Source organism: Mesoplodon bidens (genome assembly GCF_964165515.1).
Source record: "Mesoplodon bidens genome assembly, chromosome: 3".
Lineage (NCBI taxonomy): Eukaryota > Metazoa > Chordata > Mammalia > Artiodactyla > Ziphiidae > Mesoplodon > Mesoplodon bidens.
This window is the reverse complement of record NC_138178.1, coordinates 102,120,168-102,138,575: the sequence shown is the minus strand read 5'-3', so window position 1 is coordinate 102,138,575 and position 18,408 is coordinate 102,120,168. Positions and strand designations below refer to the sequence as shown.

The 18,408-nt window shown below is 38.7% G+C and overlaps 1 protein-coding gene across 3 annotated transcripts in view; it reads left to right on the top strand.

Moving 5' to 3' along the window:
- SLC12A6 (solute carrier family 12 member 6) overlaps positions 1-18,408 on the top strand; it is an 88,529-nt gene that overhangs the window by 66,002 nt on the left and 4,119 nt on the right. For all 3 annotated transcript variants that reach the window (XM_081230203.1, XM_081230202.1, XM_081230204.1), the window contains 17 exons: positions 367-608; positions 2,839-3,053; positions 4,021-4,179; positions 4,357-4,455; positions 4,724-4,781; positions 7,599-7,773; positions 8,074-8,192; positions 9,424-9,522; positions 11,506-11,625; positions 12,637-12,741; positions 13,142-13,310; positions 14,638-14,833; positions 15,412-15,581; positions 16,499-16,630; positions 17,211-17,318; positions 17,519-17,703; positions 18,107-18,240. In XM_081230203.1, coding sequence (XP_081086329.1) covers positions 367-608; positions 2,839-3,053; positions 4,021-4,179; positions 4,357-4,455; positions 4,724-4,781; positions 7,599-7,773; positions 8,074-8,192; positions 9,424-9,522; positions 11,506-11,625; positions 12,637-12,741; positions 13,142-13,310; positions 14,638-14,833; positions 15,412-15,581; positions 16,499-16,630; positions 17,211-17,318; positions 17,519-17,703; positions 18,107-18,240 — 2,485 coding nt within the window. The remainder of the gene's footprint in view (positions 1-366; positions 609-2,838; positions 3,054-4,020; positions 4,180-4,356; positions 4,456-4,723; positions 4,782-7,598; positions 7,774-8,073; positions 8,193-9,423; positions 9,523-11,505; positions 11,626-12,636; positions 12,742-13,141; positions 13,311-14,637; positions 14,834-15,411; positions 15,582-16,498; positions 16,631-17,210; positions 17,319-17,518; positions 17,704-18,106; positions 18,241-18,408) is intronic.

The following is an 18,408-nucleotide window of genomic DNA, read 5'->3' as shown; positions in this document are numbered from 1 at the left end:
CGTGAGCTCAGTAGTTGTGGCTCCTGGGCTCTAGAGCGCAGGCTCAGTAGTTGTGGCCCACGGGCTTAGTTGCTCCGCGGCATTTGGGATCTTCCCGGACCAGGGCTTGAACTCATGTCCCCTGCATTAGCAAGCGGATTCTCAACCACTGCACCACCAGGGAAGCCCTGGCATGTAGACTTTAAAAAAAAATCCATGATGTCCCATTTCTGTAGGCATTTTAGATCGAAATATGAATTAGGCTATGTCTCCAGTCATTTTCTGTCTCAGTTTTGCTTTCCTTCATGAAAGCAAATGCAAACTACAACAGCCCTTTTATCTGATTATTTTGAAATGACCTTATTTTCTACTTCTTTTGCCTAACAGGTATATATTGTCCCCCAAGCTGCCATCTTTCATAGTGACGATGCACTCAAGGAGTCAGCAGCCATGCTAAATAACATGCGTGTCTATGGCACAGCCTTCTTGGTCCTCATGGTATTGGTGGTATTCATCGGTGTACGCTATGTGAACAAGTTTGCCTCACTCTTTCTGGCCTGTGTCATTGTGTCCATCTTGGCCATCTATGCTGGAGCCATCAAGTCTTCTTTTGCCCCTCCACACTTCCCGTACGTGTCTCTCTGACTAGCCATCATTATTTGGTAGTCATTAACAGTATCTGGTGATGTGATCATTTCAAGTCAGAATTTCACAGTTTCTCTGAGATTTCGCTCTTGGATAAGCCCAGTTAGCATCTGTGCGGGAAGGCTGTCAGCAACTTGTGTTGTGTTGATCCTCTTCCTTGTGTCCCAAGTGTACAACTGGCAGCCGTGGCCGTCATTTGGATATAGATAGTGGATTTTTCAAAACCTCCTGATAATGATTATGCATATTTGAACTATTCATAAAGGCCTTTTCAAACAGCGTAGTTTTGCCAGCAACCTTTATAACGTATTTAAAGGTTAGATTCCTTTTATTGATGAAGAATCAAGAGATCAAGGAAACCTAGATTCCTACCTAAATATTTATAATTAAATTTTTTGTTTTGCTGTTAGTACAGTAATGGACTTTCTAGTCATAAAATAAAGGGAAATAAATGTCACATCTTTTGCATATATATCTTTCTAGATATATATTATATTACATACCATAAGTAGTACAGGTACCTTAAGGTATATTTTTTGAAGTAGAAATGGATTTGTACAGATGGCGTGACTCACAGGCTCACCTGTTTTCCATTTGACCAGTGGCATAGGGACTAGACGGCACTGAGTGTTGTTTGTCACCTTATTACAGTGACTGTCTTTGAAGAGTCATCCTGATCACTCAGGGATCAAACTCATCAGTCTTATGTTGATTTAACCTGATTAGAGAAAAACAGATTTTTGAAGATGAAAAAACAGGTCCATAGAGGTTAAATGACCTGCCTCAAAGTTTATAATTGTCAGAGCAAGAAAATGGACCCTTTGATTTCCTGATTCCCAGTTCAGTGTTTCTTCTGCTATGCTAAATGATGTCGGTACTAGATTCCATCATAAATTTTCAGTCTGCTTGTCTAGGGGCTGCCAAGCCACTGAAGACCCACTTGAGTCATAAAAGTACTGAAGGCTACATTCTGCCTAAATCTTAACTTGGGAAATTCCATTTTGCCTCAAGTTCTCCTTTGATGCTTTTCTTCTTTTTTGGTGAGCAAAAGTTTCATGTGTGTGAAAAATATTTCAGCAGAACAAGCCAAAAAACCTAGAGGAATGCATGAAACAGTACTGGAAAATGTTGAGAGTTTTTGAAGCTGAGTAATAGGTACATGGCTTATTGCGTATGTATGCTATCATTTTGCAGATTTGAAAAGTTGCTTTTTTCCTCCTGAGAGGTATTTTTTTTTTTTTTTTTTTTTTCTTTTTGCGGTATGCGGGCCTCTCACTGTTGTGGCCTCTCCCGTAGCGGAGCACAGGCTCCGGACGCGCAGGCCCAGCGGCCATGGCTCACGGGCCCAGCCGCTCCGCTGCATATGGGATCCTCCCAGACCGGGGCACGAACCCGTATCCCCTGCATCCGCAGGCGGACTCTCAACCACTGCGCCACCAGGGAGGCCCTCCTGAGAGGTATTTTTAACTGTGGGTGTATTATTCCTTTATTCATATTTATATCTCTGGGTTAATGAAAAAAATAAAATCAGCAGTTTGTATTTGTATTATCCTTAACTACCGTCACCCCTACTGGGTCTAGGCTTAAGTTCAAAAACAGTTTTTTATTAGGTCATAGACGGATGGCCTAATTCTAGCCAAGCTGTCTTCCTTGAAACAGTAGCCAGAAGCTCTGACCTTTAGCATAACATTTTCAAGGGAGTTGTTATGAACATGAGGCTTTTTCTTAGGCCAAAAAGAAAGGGGTGGATTTGTGTGTGTGTGTGTGTGTATGGAAGAAGAACAAATGGACTCTAAGATTCTTTTAAGACCTAACAGTTGGTTAATAACCTAAAAATTCTGGAAGATGACTCAGCACATCATCTTCAGACAGTTCTTCTATTTGAATTCTGTCACTACTACCTTCCACCTGTATGACCTCGGGCAGACTAGTTTTTCTCCCTAAACTTTAGTTCCTCCATCCACGATGTAGAAATACTAGTACATATTTTGTGAGATCGCTGTAAGGATTACACTGGCAGAAAATGTAAGACACCATTCACAGAGCTAGTCAATATTAGTTCTTTAACCATCTATGACAGTAAAAACTCTCAGAGATGAGATTTTTTTTTTCCTGAGCAAACCTATATACTAACCTGTTTCTAACCTATTTTCTTTTTTAAAATACTTTTTTCCCCTTGCTTCATCTTTCTCCTCCCTGTTTGTTTTCATTTAGGGTCTGCATGCTGGGCAACCGCACCCTTTCATCAAGGCACATTGATATTTGCTCGAAGACCAAGGAAATTAACAACATGACAGTACCGTCAAAGTTATGGAGCTTCTTCTGTAATTCAAGTCAGTTTTTCAATGCCACCTGTGATGAATACTTTGTTCACAATAATGTCACTTCAATCCAGGGCATCCCTGGATTGGCTAGTGGTGTCATTACAGGTGAGTTGGGAGGTTTGGGGACACATTTTTAAAATTTTTCTCTGAGGAGGGCTTTGCCATCTTGTTGAGCCTTTATTTTTATTTTTTGGTCATGCCACGCGGCTTGTGGGATCTTAGTTCCCCAACCAGGCGTCAAACCCACACCCGCTGCGTTGGAAGCGTGGAGACTTAACCACTGGACCTCCAGGGAAGTCCCGAGACTTTGCCATCTTAGACTCATCTATTGTCCATCAATACTGCCACGGTGCCACTTCCCTTCTTAAGTTCAGCACACAGCTCTTAATTCAACATCTTTCTGCTTTTCTGTTAGTGATTTTATCCTTTTTCAGGACTCCCTTGCAGTGTTGTCTGCTAAAATTTACTGCTCTTGAATGCAGAGCTGAGCAAATGACTTTTTAACTTAAGATAATAAAGTATTCTCTGTGTTATTATAAAATTGCCAATGTTTTTCCCACAGTGACAGCTAGAATTATTTTAATGTCATCATATCCACATGTGTGTTTTCCTAACTCATCTAAATTTTTGAAATTCTCTGTAAGTGACTTCTATTTTAACTGTTTGGCCCACAAATTTCTTTGCACGTAAGCAAGTTTACACTAAGGTGTTCAAAATAGCATTGATGCCTAATTTTTTTAAAAAAAATAGGTTTTATAAGGCATTCAGCTTTAGTTCGCTTAACTTTTACTAACTTGCATTGGTAAACTTAACTGCATTTGTGTGTACCAAAGTATTTTGTCAAATTACATTTGAACCAGATGAGAAAAGGCATTAGGTTTTTATTTATGTGTGCTTTGTTATACGATATATATGTGCATATATCTGTATATCTGTGCTCATGTAGAAGCAAACATACCCTTAAAAGCTATATAAATGATGAATCTGACTTAGAATGTTGTTGGCTAGAACATTATCTAATTATGTCCTTTCCATAGTGCTGCTGCTTATATACCCTTTTTTCCCACTGCAGAGAATCTTTGGAGTAATTATATACCAAAGGGAGAGATTATTGAAAAGCCCTCAGCCAAATCTTCTGATGTCTTAGGCAGCTTAAACCATGAGTATGTCCTTGTTGACATTACCACCTCTTTCACTCTTCTGGTGGGGATCTTCTTTCCCTCTGTCACAGGTAAGCAGATGGGCTGTTGCCTATTTTACAAACAGTCAGACCCAGGGAGTGATTTTTCTTACACAAAACTATATTCTCAGGATTCCCAGATTTGCCTGTAGTCTTTGATAGCAATGTGAATATCAAAAGTGTCCAGGAACTGAAGAAGTTAACTTGTTCTTTTTTCCTTTTCTAAAGGTATCATGGCTGGATCAAACAGATCTGGAGATCTGAAAGATGCTCAAAAGTCTATTCCCATTGGCACTATCCTCGCCATCCTGACTACCTCCTTTGTCTGTATCCTTTTGATGGATCCAGTCTGAGTCTTAGTCATAGGAACAGCCATAGAACAAGGGTGATCAGTATTTTTATCCTGGTAATAAAGATATCTGCTTTTTACCACCTCACTTCACATCAGATAATCTACCCACCTCATCTCTAAAACTCAAGAAAGAATTTATGAGATAAGTGAATTTAGCCACTCATTTTACTGATAGAAGTTTCCTGAGTGTTTATGTGCATCTTAGAAGGTGAACATCAGTTTCCTTGACTCTCAATATCATAGATTTAAGCAATGTTGTCCTTTTCGGTGCATGTATTGAAGGCGTTGTTCTCAGAGACAAGTGAGTAGTTGATTTCTTTGTAACAGTCGTGTGTCTATCTTTCATTATGTCTGATCATCCCATACAGCCCCAAGACAGTTATAAACTCAAAACCCACCTGAGATATATATCACCACTAACAATTAGAAAATACATGTATATAGGTCCCCAAAAAGGAGCTGTATAATAAGGGCCAGTATGTTGTTGTATAAGATGCAGTGGATATAGGACTTCATAAAGCAGTGAATTTGTCTGAATAATGAGGACTTTTCTGTACAGTAAAGAGAGCTGTTGGAAAACTAACAGTAAAGGAGGACAAATAATAAAAAATAAAAATTTAAAACTCAATTGTTTCTAACATCTCCTCTATGAGACATAAGTGTGTCTGATTGGCATTCTAAATAAAATCTTGAAACTTACTTTCTTCATTTCCTTCATGAAGGCTGCTGTTTTTCCTTTCATCTGTGAATACAAAAAGAAAATGTTTTGCAAGAGATTTCTAGAAAACTCTTCCTCCAAAACCTGCTATATCTCTTCCCTTTTTCCCCATCTTGAGGAGTTAATAGGCTTACCATTCATCCCTTTCTCAAAACAGAAACCTAGGTGTCATCCTAGACTTCTTCCATCAATTCCCTCATCCAGTTGGTTTCTAAGCCCTATAAATTTCACCCTTCATCTTAATCTCATTCTTTCCACTATTTTTATCCCATCACTCTGTACAGGCCTTCAGGATCTTTTGCCTAGATTATTGTAATACTCTCCCTTTCAGTTTTACTACCTTCTAATCTTTCTTCTACACTGTCACCAGAATGATTTTTCTAAGACACAAAATTTGATCATAGAACCTTCCTGCTCAGAGCCTGCCAAAGCCCCTTTAATGCCCACTACTTTGGTCTTGCCCTCTCTACCTCTTTCTGATCTCATCTCCCACCGTTCCATCAAAAACTCCCTAAGCTCCAGCCATAACACAGAGTTAAATATTGTTGTTTCAACTCTCCATCCGGCCACGTATTTGTGGGTGCAATGTTATTTGCTTAGAATGGGTTACTCCCACCTGGCAGACTTATATTCATCCTCTAAGACTAGACTAAGTGTCCTTTATCCTGTGAAGCTTTCCCAGACTCACGCAACAGATAACCGCTCCTCCCTTTGTTCAGTCACTCTACTGAACATATTGTATTATTGCAATTAAAATACTGTATTGCAGCTACTTGATTTCATATTTCTGTCCCCTATACTAGATTGAATTCTTTGAGGACAAGAACTCTAATAGATGCTATATAAATATTGTTAACAAAAAGAAATAAGTAACACAGTTTATTATTTCTATATGATTGTGATTGAAAATGGGTTTATAGAGCTTTGGTAAATTATAATGTAAAAACTATAGAAAGTGTAAATTAGGATACCACTTCAGAAAACTGTTGGACATTATCTCCTAAAGTTGAACATATGCATACCTGATGAACCAGCAATTGCACTGCTAGGTATATCCAACACACATGCATGCATGTGTGCATTAAGAAGTGTGCACAAGGATTCTTTCAGTGGAATTGTTCTTACGAGGCAAAATCTGGAAATAGTCCAAATGTCCATCAGCTGTAGAATGAATAAATTATGTATTCATGTGATGGAAAACTATACAGCAGCAAAAATTAATGAACCACAGCTATGTACCAAAAGAAAAAAAAGGAAAAATTTCACAATGTTGAATCAAAGAAACCAAACACAAAACATATATACTGTTTCATTTATTTGAAGTTTAAAAACAGGTAAAACTATATAGCATTAAAAATTAGGAGAGTGGGGAGGGAGAAAGAGCTGGTGAGTGGGCATAAGAGAGGATTTTGGGTGCCGGCAGTGTGTTCTGTTTCTTGACTGGATGTTTACGTGGATGTTTGCTTTGTGAAAATTTATTGAAATATGCATTTAGTTTTTGCACATTTCTTTTGTGTGTGTGATACATTGTAAAAAAAATCATTAAAACCGTAAATAATTAAACAATGAGATGCCATGTTTTACCCATCAAGTTAGCAGTGACTTAAAATTTTAATACTCAGAGCTGGTGTGAAATAGGTATGTGCCATAAGACATGAACCTTCATCTACTTCTAGTGGGAATAAATCCAGTATACCCTTTCTGGAAAGCACTTTGGTAGTGCTTTGAAATATTTAACGATGTTGATCCCTTTTGTTGCAGTTATTCCCTCTTAGGAATCTACCATAAGGAAAAAAAATTTGGAATGTGAATGTGGATATGTGCATAAAGATGTCAATCACAGTATTTTCTATGGTAGAAAATCAACACTAGAGGAATGGATAATGTAAATTATGATAATGTAAAGAAACGTGTAAAAATGTTTATTCATGAGTTTTTCATGACATAGGAAATTGCTTATAAGTTTAAAAAGAATACAGAAGTATAGGTGCAGTGTGGTCTCATCTATGTTTTTAAAAACATAGTAAGCACTAAAATATGCAAGGTATGCTGAATGTTAGCAGTTATGTTATGATTATGGATTTCCTCCCTGATTTTTTTGTATTTTTCTATACCTTTACAGTTTTCCTGCAGAGTAGATATTTTGATAATTTGAGGGGGAAAGCTTTAATTAAAGCTTAGCTTATTTTCTGGCCCTACAGGTTATTTTTTTTTTCTTAATATAGGCTACTAGTGCCTTTTGATCAGATCTACCTACCTTTACATTTATTATTATTCATGTCTATCTCAATTTTGATTCTCTAAAAATTATAAATAGAAAAGATTGGGGGAATGTCAGTCTAGTTTTTTCATCTAAAGTTATTTCCAGGTCAAGTTTCCTCACTCTGATTTCTCTCCCAGGTTTGGGGATGCTGTGAAAGGTAATCTCGTGGTGGGTACCTTATCTTGGCCGTCCCCATGGGTGATTGTTATTGGCTCCTTCTTCTCCACGTGTGGGGCTGGACTTCAGAGTCTCACAGGTGCACCGAGGCTGCTACAGGCTATAGCCAAGGATAACATCATACCCTTTCTGAGGGTGAGTGACCCTGTCCTATGCCCTCTTCCTGTTTTCTCAGGTTTTACAAGAAACAGTGTGATCTTCATAAGGCTTAGGAATTACTGGATCATATAATATGAAGACGTGGGTTTTTAGCACAAGACCCTCTAAATCTCTAGTATGAGTTTACATGTGAGTGGGGTAAAGGCATTTAAAAGCTACTACAGTTGTAATACTATTATTTTTCAGAGCTATGAAACCATAGCATAGAGGAATCAGGGAGCATTGACTCAAACCCTCCCCACACTCCTGTGTCTGATATTTCCCGTCTATGTACAGGTGTTTGGTCACAGCAAAGCAAATGGGGAACCTACCTGGGCTTTACTTCTAACTGCAGCCATTGCAGAGCTGGGAATCCTTATTGCCTCCCTGGATCTTGTGGCCCCAATTCTTTCCATGTAAGAGCCAGTTATTCTTTTCACTTACTCTTGCTTATGTGATGTATAATACATGTTGATTTCCATCAGGCATGTAACAGTAGTGATAACAGAGAGAACCAAGTATAGGTGTAACTTCACCTAAATAATAAATATTCCTGAGACTTTTCATGTAAGGCTAACTTCATAAGTTGTCATGGTTTCTTTCTACCTGTATAACTTCAAAAGTTCTTTGCCTTCATTTCTGATTCGTTATCAACTGATTGTAGCTTTTACTCTAGTCATTCAACTTATTGACTTATTGATGACTTACTACCTACCTGGCACTGGGCAGTATGCTGAGAATAAGCATAAGATGGCTGAGACACAACCTCAGAGAATTGATGGTAGATAGATAAAGAAACCAGTGATCCCTGTCTAGTGTGATGAGCACTGTGGTCAAGGTGAACACTGAGCACTATATGAGCTCCAAAGACTGAGACTCAGGAAAGGTTTTCTGGAAGAAGTGACACTTGTATCTTGAAGGAAGGCTGGTTATTTGCTCATCAGTGAAGGGGTGAAAGAGATCCCAGGCAGGGAATGTGTGTGAAGGAACCGAGAGATGAAATAGTGCAGCACATCTGGAGGAGTGAAGGTTTGGCTTTGATCGAGTGGGAGGTTGCGGGTTGGAGAGGTGCAGAGTGGGAAAGTAGGTAGAGCCAGATCACAAAGGACCTGGAACTTCTACCTGAAAGTAGTGGGTAATCCTTTGAGAACAAAATGATCATGTTTCTGTTTCATAATGATCAATTCAGTATAAAAGAGAGGTTAGAAGGAGGCCAAAATTGAGCTGGGAGTGCCAGTTGGAAGCTTATTTCACTAATCCAACAAAGAAGAAATGAGGGCCTCAACTATGCTCATAGAAGTAGAGGTGGAAAGGAGGGGGGAAAAGTTTAGAGATTTATAAATAGGTAGAATCCATAGGACTTGATAAGTGAATTTGGAACAAGGTTGAGTAGCGAAGAGGAAACCGGGATTGTCCCAAGAAGAACTGGGTAAAGAGTGGTTGTGTCTTTCACTGAGAGAGAACTTCGGAGGTTGAGCAGGTTTGTGTGGAGGTTAAGTTCCTCTACACCCTAGTCTTAATTAAAGGCTAGTGGCCTAGAACAAAGGCTTAAATTAAGTATAACAAATCTCTCTAGTTATCTAAAGTAACCTTTGAAGAATTATTTTACAGTAATAATCATTCCTCTTACTTTTTTTATTCTGCCAGGTTTTTTCTTATGTGTTACCTCTTCGTGAACTTGGCATGTGCCTTGCAAACATTACTTCGAACACCCAATTGGAGACCCCGGTTCCGCTACTACCACTGGTAAGTCAGCTTTTTTTTCTTCTTCTTCCCCACATTTGGAGAGAACCCATCATTGAACTAGAAAGCTAGGAGATTCTGAGTTCTCGATACAATTTTTTCTTGGTCACCCATTTCCTACTGTCTGTTTCAACTTCCAGTGCTCACATGAACTTCCACCATCCTACTGTGGTTTTTTTTATATATATGGTTTTATAATAACTTATAATACCCACTTGACAATAAAGATCAAAACTGTGAAATAAATACTTCCGGGCTGCTGTGTTCTTCAGGTTAAAACAACCTACCCTTTGCATATCTGATTGCCTGTTTCCCTCTTAGCTAAGCACTGGGCTTCATTTCTTTCCATTTATCCTCACATTTGCATCAGTTTTCATCAGTTTTGATTCTCAGACTCCCTTCCTTAATGTGATTTCATTTAGTAGTTAAGAGCATGATGAGACTTCCTGGTGGTCCAGTGATTAAGACTCCACTCTCCCAATGCAGGGGGCCTGGGTTCGATCCCTGGTCGGGGAACTAAGATCCCACACACCTCAACTATTGAGCCCGTGCGCTCTAGAGCCCACGTGCTGCAACTACAGAAGCCTGTGTGCTGCAACGAAGACCCAGCCCAGCCAAAATTAATGAATTGATTAATTTTTTTAAAAAAAATTTTAAAAAAAGAGTATGAGCTATGGAGTCAGATGACCTGAGTTCAAGTGTCAGCTCTGCTATTTCCTAGTTTGTAACTTTCAACAAAGCACATAACCACATAAAATTTCATTTTATTCATTTGTAAGATGGGACTAATAGTATTATCTATCTCATAGGGTTGTTTTGAGATAATGTAAAGTGCTGAGCACAGTGCCTGTACACTGTGCAGGTACACAGTAAAGCTCTCAATGAAATGTTGCTACAGCTGCTGCTGTTGTGTTCACGTCTCCTCAGTCCTAAAGGAGCCACCACATTTTTAGCTACCATCCCATTTCTTTCCATTTATTTTCTGTCACAGCTAGAAGTTCTTTAATATGCCCTGTATGTACCTGTTGCTACATTCCTCTTTGCTGACTTTTTCCTTGATCCCTTTCTAGTTTCACTTACCAGTGGTGGGTAGTGATGTAACCTTTATCTGGCACAAATTTACATCTTCAACTGATCTTAACACCTCTAATCCTCTTTCTAGCTTTAACTTTAGTTAAAAGTTCCTTATGAACTTATTTTGTGTTACTATTTTGCTTTTGTTACTTTTTCTCTTTCTCTTTACACTGTATATTTTCATCCATTAATTAGATCCTAATTTTCTCCAGATTAACAACTGTTCTATTTGTTCTTTGAAATTTGTCATACAATTAAGTTCATTCTGTACAGAAAACAACTTCAGTAAGCATAGTTGTCTACCTATTTGATCAAAACAAGAATTTCATTATTTTCTTCCAAGTTCCTTATGTAAAGTAAAGAAACTAATGGGAGATTTTTTCCAGTGGGTTCTGCAGTTGTGTTAATAAATGTTCATAAAGTTTTTAGTCATATTCACATGAAATACTTTTTTTAAAAAAGATCAAAGAGTTATTGATAATTTTGACTACATGTCCCATCTTTGCTTTCCCATGTAGGTATTAATTGTCCTCATAAGTACAGATGACTTTCATAGCATCCCTATTCATTTGTATGTTTTTCCAGCAATGGGAAACATCAGCACTAAGGGTGGTTCAGGGCTCAGTGCAGATCTATTGATTGTTGCCAGTCCATGATAAGACAACTATAAAAACTGAGAAAAAGCATTTAGAAACCTTATAGCAATTTGACATTGTCACAGCATCCAAGCATATACCAGTTTTTCTAGTAATTCATTTTTTATTGCATTTTACAGAAGTTCTATCTGCAATATATTGGAATTTTTAAAAATAATAATTTCTCACCAGTTTAAGAAGCACCTTTGGCACAGACTTCTTTTTCAGCTTCTTAGAAAAACATTAAAAAAAATTCTTTTTGTTTTTAATTTTCTAGGGCCCTCGCTTTCATGGGAATGAGTATCTGTCTGGCTCTGATGTTTATTTCTTCCTGGTATTATGCCATCGTAGCTATGGTAATAGCTGGTATGATCTACAAGTACATTGAGTACCAGGGGTAAGTCTGGATATACAACCTGATTGCTGCTAAAACTATTGAAACTGGCTAGTTTGGTTAGAGCCAGCCTGGTGAAAATTGCATTAGGGATCCAGGAGACTTCATTCATCTGTACCTAAATTTTGTACCCCTAATTCTCTCAGTCACCTTATGGACATAAGCCATTGATCATAAAGGGAACCTGTTGAGAAAGTATGAATGGATCAGGGAAAAGATAACTAAAAGGATGTACTAAAATAGTAATGATAGTATTAAAGTATACTTTGCCATACAGCAGAGACTAATACAACATTGTAAATCAACTATACGCCAACAGAAATCAAAAAAAAATAAAATAACCAACAAGGACCTACTGTATAGCACAGGGAACTCTGCTAAATACTCGTATATGTATAACTGAATCACTTTGCTGTGCACCTGAAACTAACCCAACATTGTTATCAACTATACTCCAGTACAAAATTAAAATTTTTAAAAAACAAAGTATAACACAAATATAAATATTCTTGCTTATCTCTTCAGGTGAGGAATTGTGTCGGAAATGGAAAATAAATTAGTCCTGAATAACTTTGTAACAACTAAGACTTCACTAACAACGTCCCAAAATTAGGAATAAATAACACTCTGATCTAGAAGATTACACTGAGTTTTGCTTTCTCTGCAATTATTTTTGAAATAATTTAAACTTTGGATCTGTAGTAATTTCCTAATCCAAATTGCTATTTTACATTATTGCTTTTGAATAGTTACATCACAGGACAAGTTAAGTGACCCTTCCAGCCTTTATTCTGAACTGTTGTGTAGTGCAGTGTGTTGGTGAAGGGTAGTGTTGATCTGCTTACTGTGGGTTCATTATGTTAATAGAGAGCATCACATAAATATTCAATATGAGCTTTAACGTTCTACCTTGTGTGTATGTTACTTTTAGATAAAGAAAAAGTAAACTGTTTTTTGAGATTGTACTTCTTATGGTTTAAATCTGTCTCTGCTCTTTTCTCCTCTTTCTCCCAGAGCTGAGAAAGAATGGGGTGATGGTATCCGCGGGCTGTCCCTCAGTGCAGCCCGATTTGCTTTGCTTCGGCTGGAAGAAGGACCTCCACACACTAAAAACTGGAGGTAAAAAAAAACAACAGAGCTTGGTGGTGTTTGGCACAGAGTTACCACACAGAAAGGTGTGCTTCATTGATTAGGAAATCATGTGGCTCAAGGAGTTCATGAAATGGACATGCTTTGACTGATTCTAAATTCTTGATCCTCTGTTCCCTTTTATTCATGTGCTATATGATCTAGACTTCTACCATTTTCATTCTTCCTTCAAGACTGATCAATTTGAGGTAATACTGGGAAAATTCAGAATAACTGTGCAGCCGCACCTTATCATTTTCTCTAATCTCTTCCTTCTGTCAAAGTACGTGTTTTATACAGATCTCCTGAATTAAAGGGTAGACTTGTCATTCTGTCCCCAGACCCAGAGTGTTTTCTCATCACACCCCCTTCCCCGCCAACCTCTTTACAGGCCTCAGTTGCTTGTACTGCTGAAACTAGATGAAGACCTACATGTCAAGCATCCTCGCCTCCTCACCTTTGCTTCACAGCTTAAGGCAGGAAAGGGTCTCACTATTGTGGGCTCTGTCATCGTGGGGAACTTCCTGGAGAACTATGGTGAAGCTTTAGCTGCTGAGCAGGTAAGAGTCAAGGCTTATTGACCTAGTGGAATTTAGCTTATGGTTTTGTGCTGTTGAGTCATAAGACCTCGGATTTCTAAATTAATCCCTTTCCTGAGTGATCTAGGGGGTGTCCTTCGTAGTGCTGACTTGAATGGTCATATTCTCCCAAATACTAAGATGAACCAGAAGGTAATAATTTATTCTTCCCATTTAAAAAGCATTTCTAAACTATAAGATTATCAAGGCTAAGCACCATTTCCAAATAGATTCCAGACATTGACTGAGCCCTGAGAGAAGTCATGTAAATAAATCACCCCTTGAACTATGGTGATGGTTCCTCTCAATCTTGTGACAACAAGGAGCGATGAGCACATTTTCTTCCTCTTTCCTAATCTACATGGTACCATGACCAAGATTCCTTTGCTACTCCCGATTAGCTTATGGGATATTAAAGTTCTTCCTGAAGAAGAAAGTAGATTTCACTCTATTACAAATGATAGAACTCACCCCAGAGAAATTTCAGTTACATTTCAAAAATTTTACTGGATTTCATTTTGGAATACTTTGAAACCCTAGAACTAGAAATGCTGAAGAAACATTAGTCCAGAATGATCATAAAAATAAATAAAAAGCACGGTATTGGAAGTCAAGAGACCCCGATTATCCTAGCTACGCCACTGACTTAATCTGTGCCTTTGGGAAAATCATATCCATTTTCCACACCATTATTCTCTCTACCTTTCTACCAAGAGAGTGAAGTAAGACTAAATGAAATATTATCTCCAAACTGGCTTGAATAAATAAAAGAATAGTAAAACAAATACAAGTGTCGCAAGTAATCACCATTAAAATATCAAAAGGGATGTGGAAATAGCAAAAACAAAAAAGAAAACATACCTGAGATAATTCTAAACTGAAACTGAATCGTCATATTGAATTTCTAGTAATATGAGTCAGGGCAAGACTGGGACTAAGGAAGGAAGGAGATTATGTTCACACTCACCCTGGGCAATTAAGAAGGAATATTGAATATTCACTTTGTGACGATCCCTATTCTCAATTTGTTTGGTATGTTAGAAAGAAAAGCAGAAGAGAGGAAAAGGTAGAGGAACTATCAGTACATGTAGACAACTACCTACATACGTAGTAAGCACTTAGCAAGTGAAAAACGCAAAGGATAATAAAATTTCATTGGGATAAATTAAACTTTTTGAATTGTTCTGTAGAAGATAAAGATCTTATGCAGAGTTTGGAAGGGGCAGGGGAATATAATACGGAGAAGGAGTAAGAAGTTAAAAGACCCAGGATGAAGTAATTCAGTGTTGAGATTCTGTCTCTCTTTCAGACCATAAAGCATCTAATGGAGGCAGAGAAGGTGAAAGGATTCTCCCAGCTGGTGGTGGCTGCCAAGCTGAGAGAGGGCATTTCCCACCTCATCCAGTCATGTGGCCTTGGGGGCATGAAGCACAACACAGTGGTGATGGGGTGGCCAAATGGCTGGCGCCAGAGTGAAGATGCTCGAGCTTGGAAGACTTTTATTGGTACAAAACATTTCTCATACTATCCTGAGGGCTCAAATAGAGGATATACCCTAACCCCACCCCCCAGCCTCCTAAAGTAGAGACAGTGTCCTTGCTGAAGCACAGTCTCATAAGGGCACCTAAATAACTACTAGTAGTAATAACCTGATTCTATTCACCCCCTCCAGCCTTACATAATGTCCATCAGTTGTTTATCTTGCCAAGTCTTACGTTAGGAATTATCTCTGAAATTGCCATATTTCCATGTGTGATCTCCCACATTGACATTCTTCACAGGAATTGGAAGAATTATTCTTCAGCATCAAAATCTCCCCAATTCACGTATCCCCCACTTAGGAATGTAGTAATCAGAATACACCTAGTAATGTAAATCATAGTTCTCAGTCTAATTCTGTTAGCTATTCAAAATTTTTTAAATGATTTTCGTTACTTGATTTGGTATAGCCTACTGTGTAAATAGGACACCTTGCTCCAAGAACTGTCAATGGGTATTATCCTTTCTTTGCTGACATGGTAAGAAGCAAGGTAAGCCTAAGGATTCATCCTGCTTATCCTGATTCTCTCTGTTTTCTCTCTAGGCACAGTTCGAGTGACAACTGCTGCCCATCTGGCCCTGCTGGTGGCTAAAAACATCTCCTTCTTTCCCAGCAATGTGGAGCAGTTTTCTGAGGGCAACATTGATGTGTGGTGGATCGTGCATGACGGGGGGATGCTCATGCTCTTACCATTCCTACTGAAACAGCACAAGGTATTTTGACACCTTTTAAAACAAGTCTTTCTCCCTTAACTTCTGTCCTGGTTCACTAGACAGAGAGTCTTCCTTTCATTCTATAGTGTTGGGGCTTAGAAGACTTGGGGATTATTCTTGGCTTTCCATGATTCCAGATTCAACCTTATAAGAAATAGTTTTCTTTGTAGTTGATACCTATCTCCAAGGGAAATTCAGCAAATTAATAGAGCTCCATATGAGCCCTTGGAAAAAAACATTAATAAGTGAATTTAAAAAAAAAAGAAAAAGACCGGGGCTTCCCTGGTGGCGCAGTGGTTGAGAGTCCGCCTGCCGATGCAGGGGACACGGGTTCGTGCCCCAGTCCAGGAGGATCCCACATGCCGCGGAGCGGCTGGGCCCGTGAGCCATGGCCGCTGAGCCCGCGCATCCAGAGCCTGTGCTCCGCAATGGGAGAGGCCACAGCAGTGAGAGGCCCGCGTACCGCAAACAAAAAAAAAAAGAAAAAGACCAAAATACTGGAAACCTAAGAGGGTGTGTGTGTATCTTATACATATATATGTTCATCCTTTGGTAAGACTGAAATTTAAAATAGTAAATATTATAGTCTGCACAGTGTCATCAGTATGCTATTTGAGTAAAGCACCCTCTTAATGTATCATGTGCCATCTTTTCCGTTTTGCCAGTTTTTTTCTTGTTATGAAATAAGAACTCCCTTAAACTATATTTTATGCGTTCCTTGGTCAAGCTTTTGCCCTAACAATAATAATAGCAAGTAAGTAAAATAAATAAATAATAATATGGCAAGTAAGAATCTAGGAACATATACCCTGAAACCGTACAAGATTGTTCTAGGCAAAAGTGCCATTTGTTTTAAGAAATAACTCTTTTTTGCCTTCTTGCATTTAATTTTCCATGTGTATGTGGTACTTTCTCAGGTGTGGCGAAAATGTAGCATACGGATCTTCACAGTAGCCCAACTAGAAGACAACAGTATTCAGATGAAGAAGGACCTGGCCACCTTCCTGTATCACCTTCGCATTGAGGCAGAGGTGGAAGTGGTGGAGATGGTGAGAAAGCTGAGTTTGAGATCAGAGAGACTACCCTGTCATTCTAGAACCTCTTCTGGTTTGGGAATTTCTTCAGCTGCAAATGTGGATTAATTCCTTAGTTCCAACAAAACTCTCATTTGTTGATCTAGATAAGTACAATGCATATGTGATGTGTATTTAGTGGTAGTTTTTAATTTTTGCTTTCCTGTTTGTTCCATAGCCCTTCTATTTCTGCTAGATTCTTATCTGCTTAATACAGTTTTATTAAGTTTCAGTTCATATATTCGTGCTAAGATCACACATAGCTTTTTTTAAAAAATAACTTGTAAGTATTAAAAAAAAATAAGACTGGGGTTTTCGTTTTGTGTTTCAAGGAAACACATATGTCATGGTTAGATTGTGGAAAAGACCCAGGGCTCTGGATTTGATCTACAATCCACAATATTATTATATTTATGTAGCTCAATGACTGAACAAAAACTAAAACCTAGGTTGATATTGTGATACTTTCTCTGGTGTAATTTAGTGAGTGGAAATGAAAATATATGGTTCTTTCTCTTTTGTGCTTATTGCCTACTCTGTGTGATATCTATGGCAGCATGACAGTGACATATCAGCTTATACTTACGAGCGCACCCTGATGATGGAGCAAAGGTCCCAGATGCTCCGACACATGCGACTATCCAAAACAGAGCGGGACAGAGAGGTGAGATTTTGCTGCACTGACCTAATCCTGGCCCTGTAAAGTCTATCCCTGAAAGGGATGATAGTATTGTTCTCAGCATGACAGATTCTTTCCTGATTGCTTCATTGGTTATTCCACTATAACCACATTTCAAAATAATTAAATATGAAGCATGAGAGAAAATTGGGTATAGAGTCATAGCTATGTTGGGCCTTCCTCAGGCACAGCTGGTAAAAGATCGGAATTCAATGCTACGATTGACCAGCATTGGCTCTGATGAGGATGAAGAGACAGAGACCTATCAGGAGAAGGTGCACATGACCTGGACAAAAGACAAGTACATGGCATCCCGGGGGCAAAAGGCCAAGTCAATGGAAGGATTCCAGGACCTACTTAACATGCGTCCGTAAGTTTTCCTACTCATAAGCTTATCACTTAACATAGTAGCCTAGTTAGTGCCACAGATGGGGCACTGCCTGAATACACAGGACAGAATCTAGTCTTCATTTTACCCCAAATCCAGCCATCTTTCTATTGTTTGCCTATGCATATCAGCTACCAATTAACACTGTACACAAGCTAACCATCTTTCTTCCTGTCCGTACTGTGTTCCTGGTATAAAACAAGCAAATGTAGAATGAGAAAACCATGATATCAATATTATAAGGCAATCAATCATTTGTTCATTACATCAATCATAGTTAAAGCAAAAAATCTCTAAAATCTCAAGTTTTTTAAAGTTGACGATATGCCTAATTTTCTCTTTGCCTTAACCCACCTGTTTCTTCCCCACCACGCTCCCCTTCCAGGGACCATTCCAACGTGAGGCGGATGCATACAGCAGTGAAGCTCAATGAGGTTATAGTTAACAAGTCCCATGAAGCAAAGCTGGTTTTGTTGAATATGCCAGGGCCACCCCGAAACCCTGAGGGTGATGAAAACTGTATCCTTTCCGAGAGCAAAACTTCCAGTAGGGAAAATCTTAGCCTGTGTTAGTTAGTTATCTATCTATCTATCTATTTATTTATTTATTTCGGCACGCGGGCCTCTCACTGTTGTGGCCTCTCCCGTTGCGGAGCACAGGCTCCGGACGCGCAGGCTCAGCGGCCAT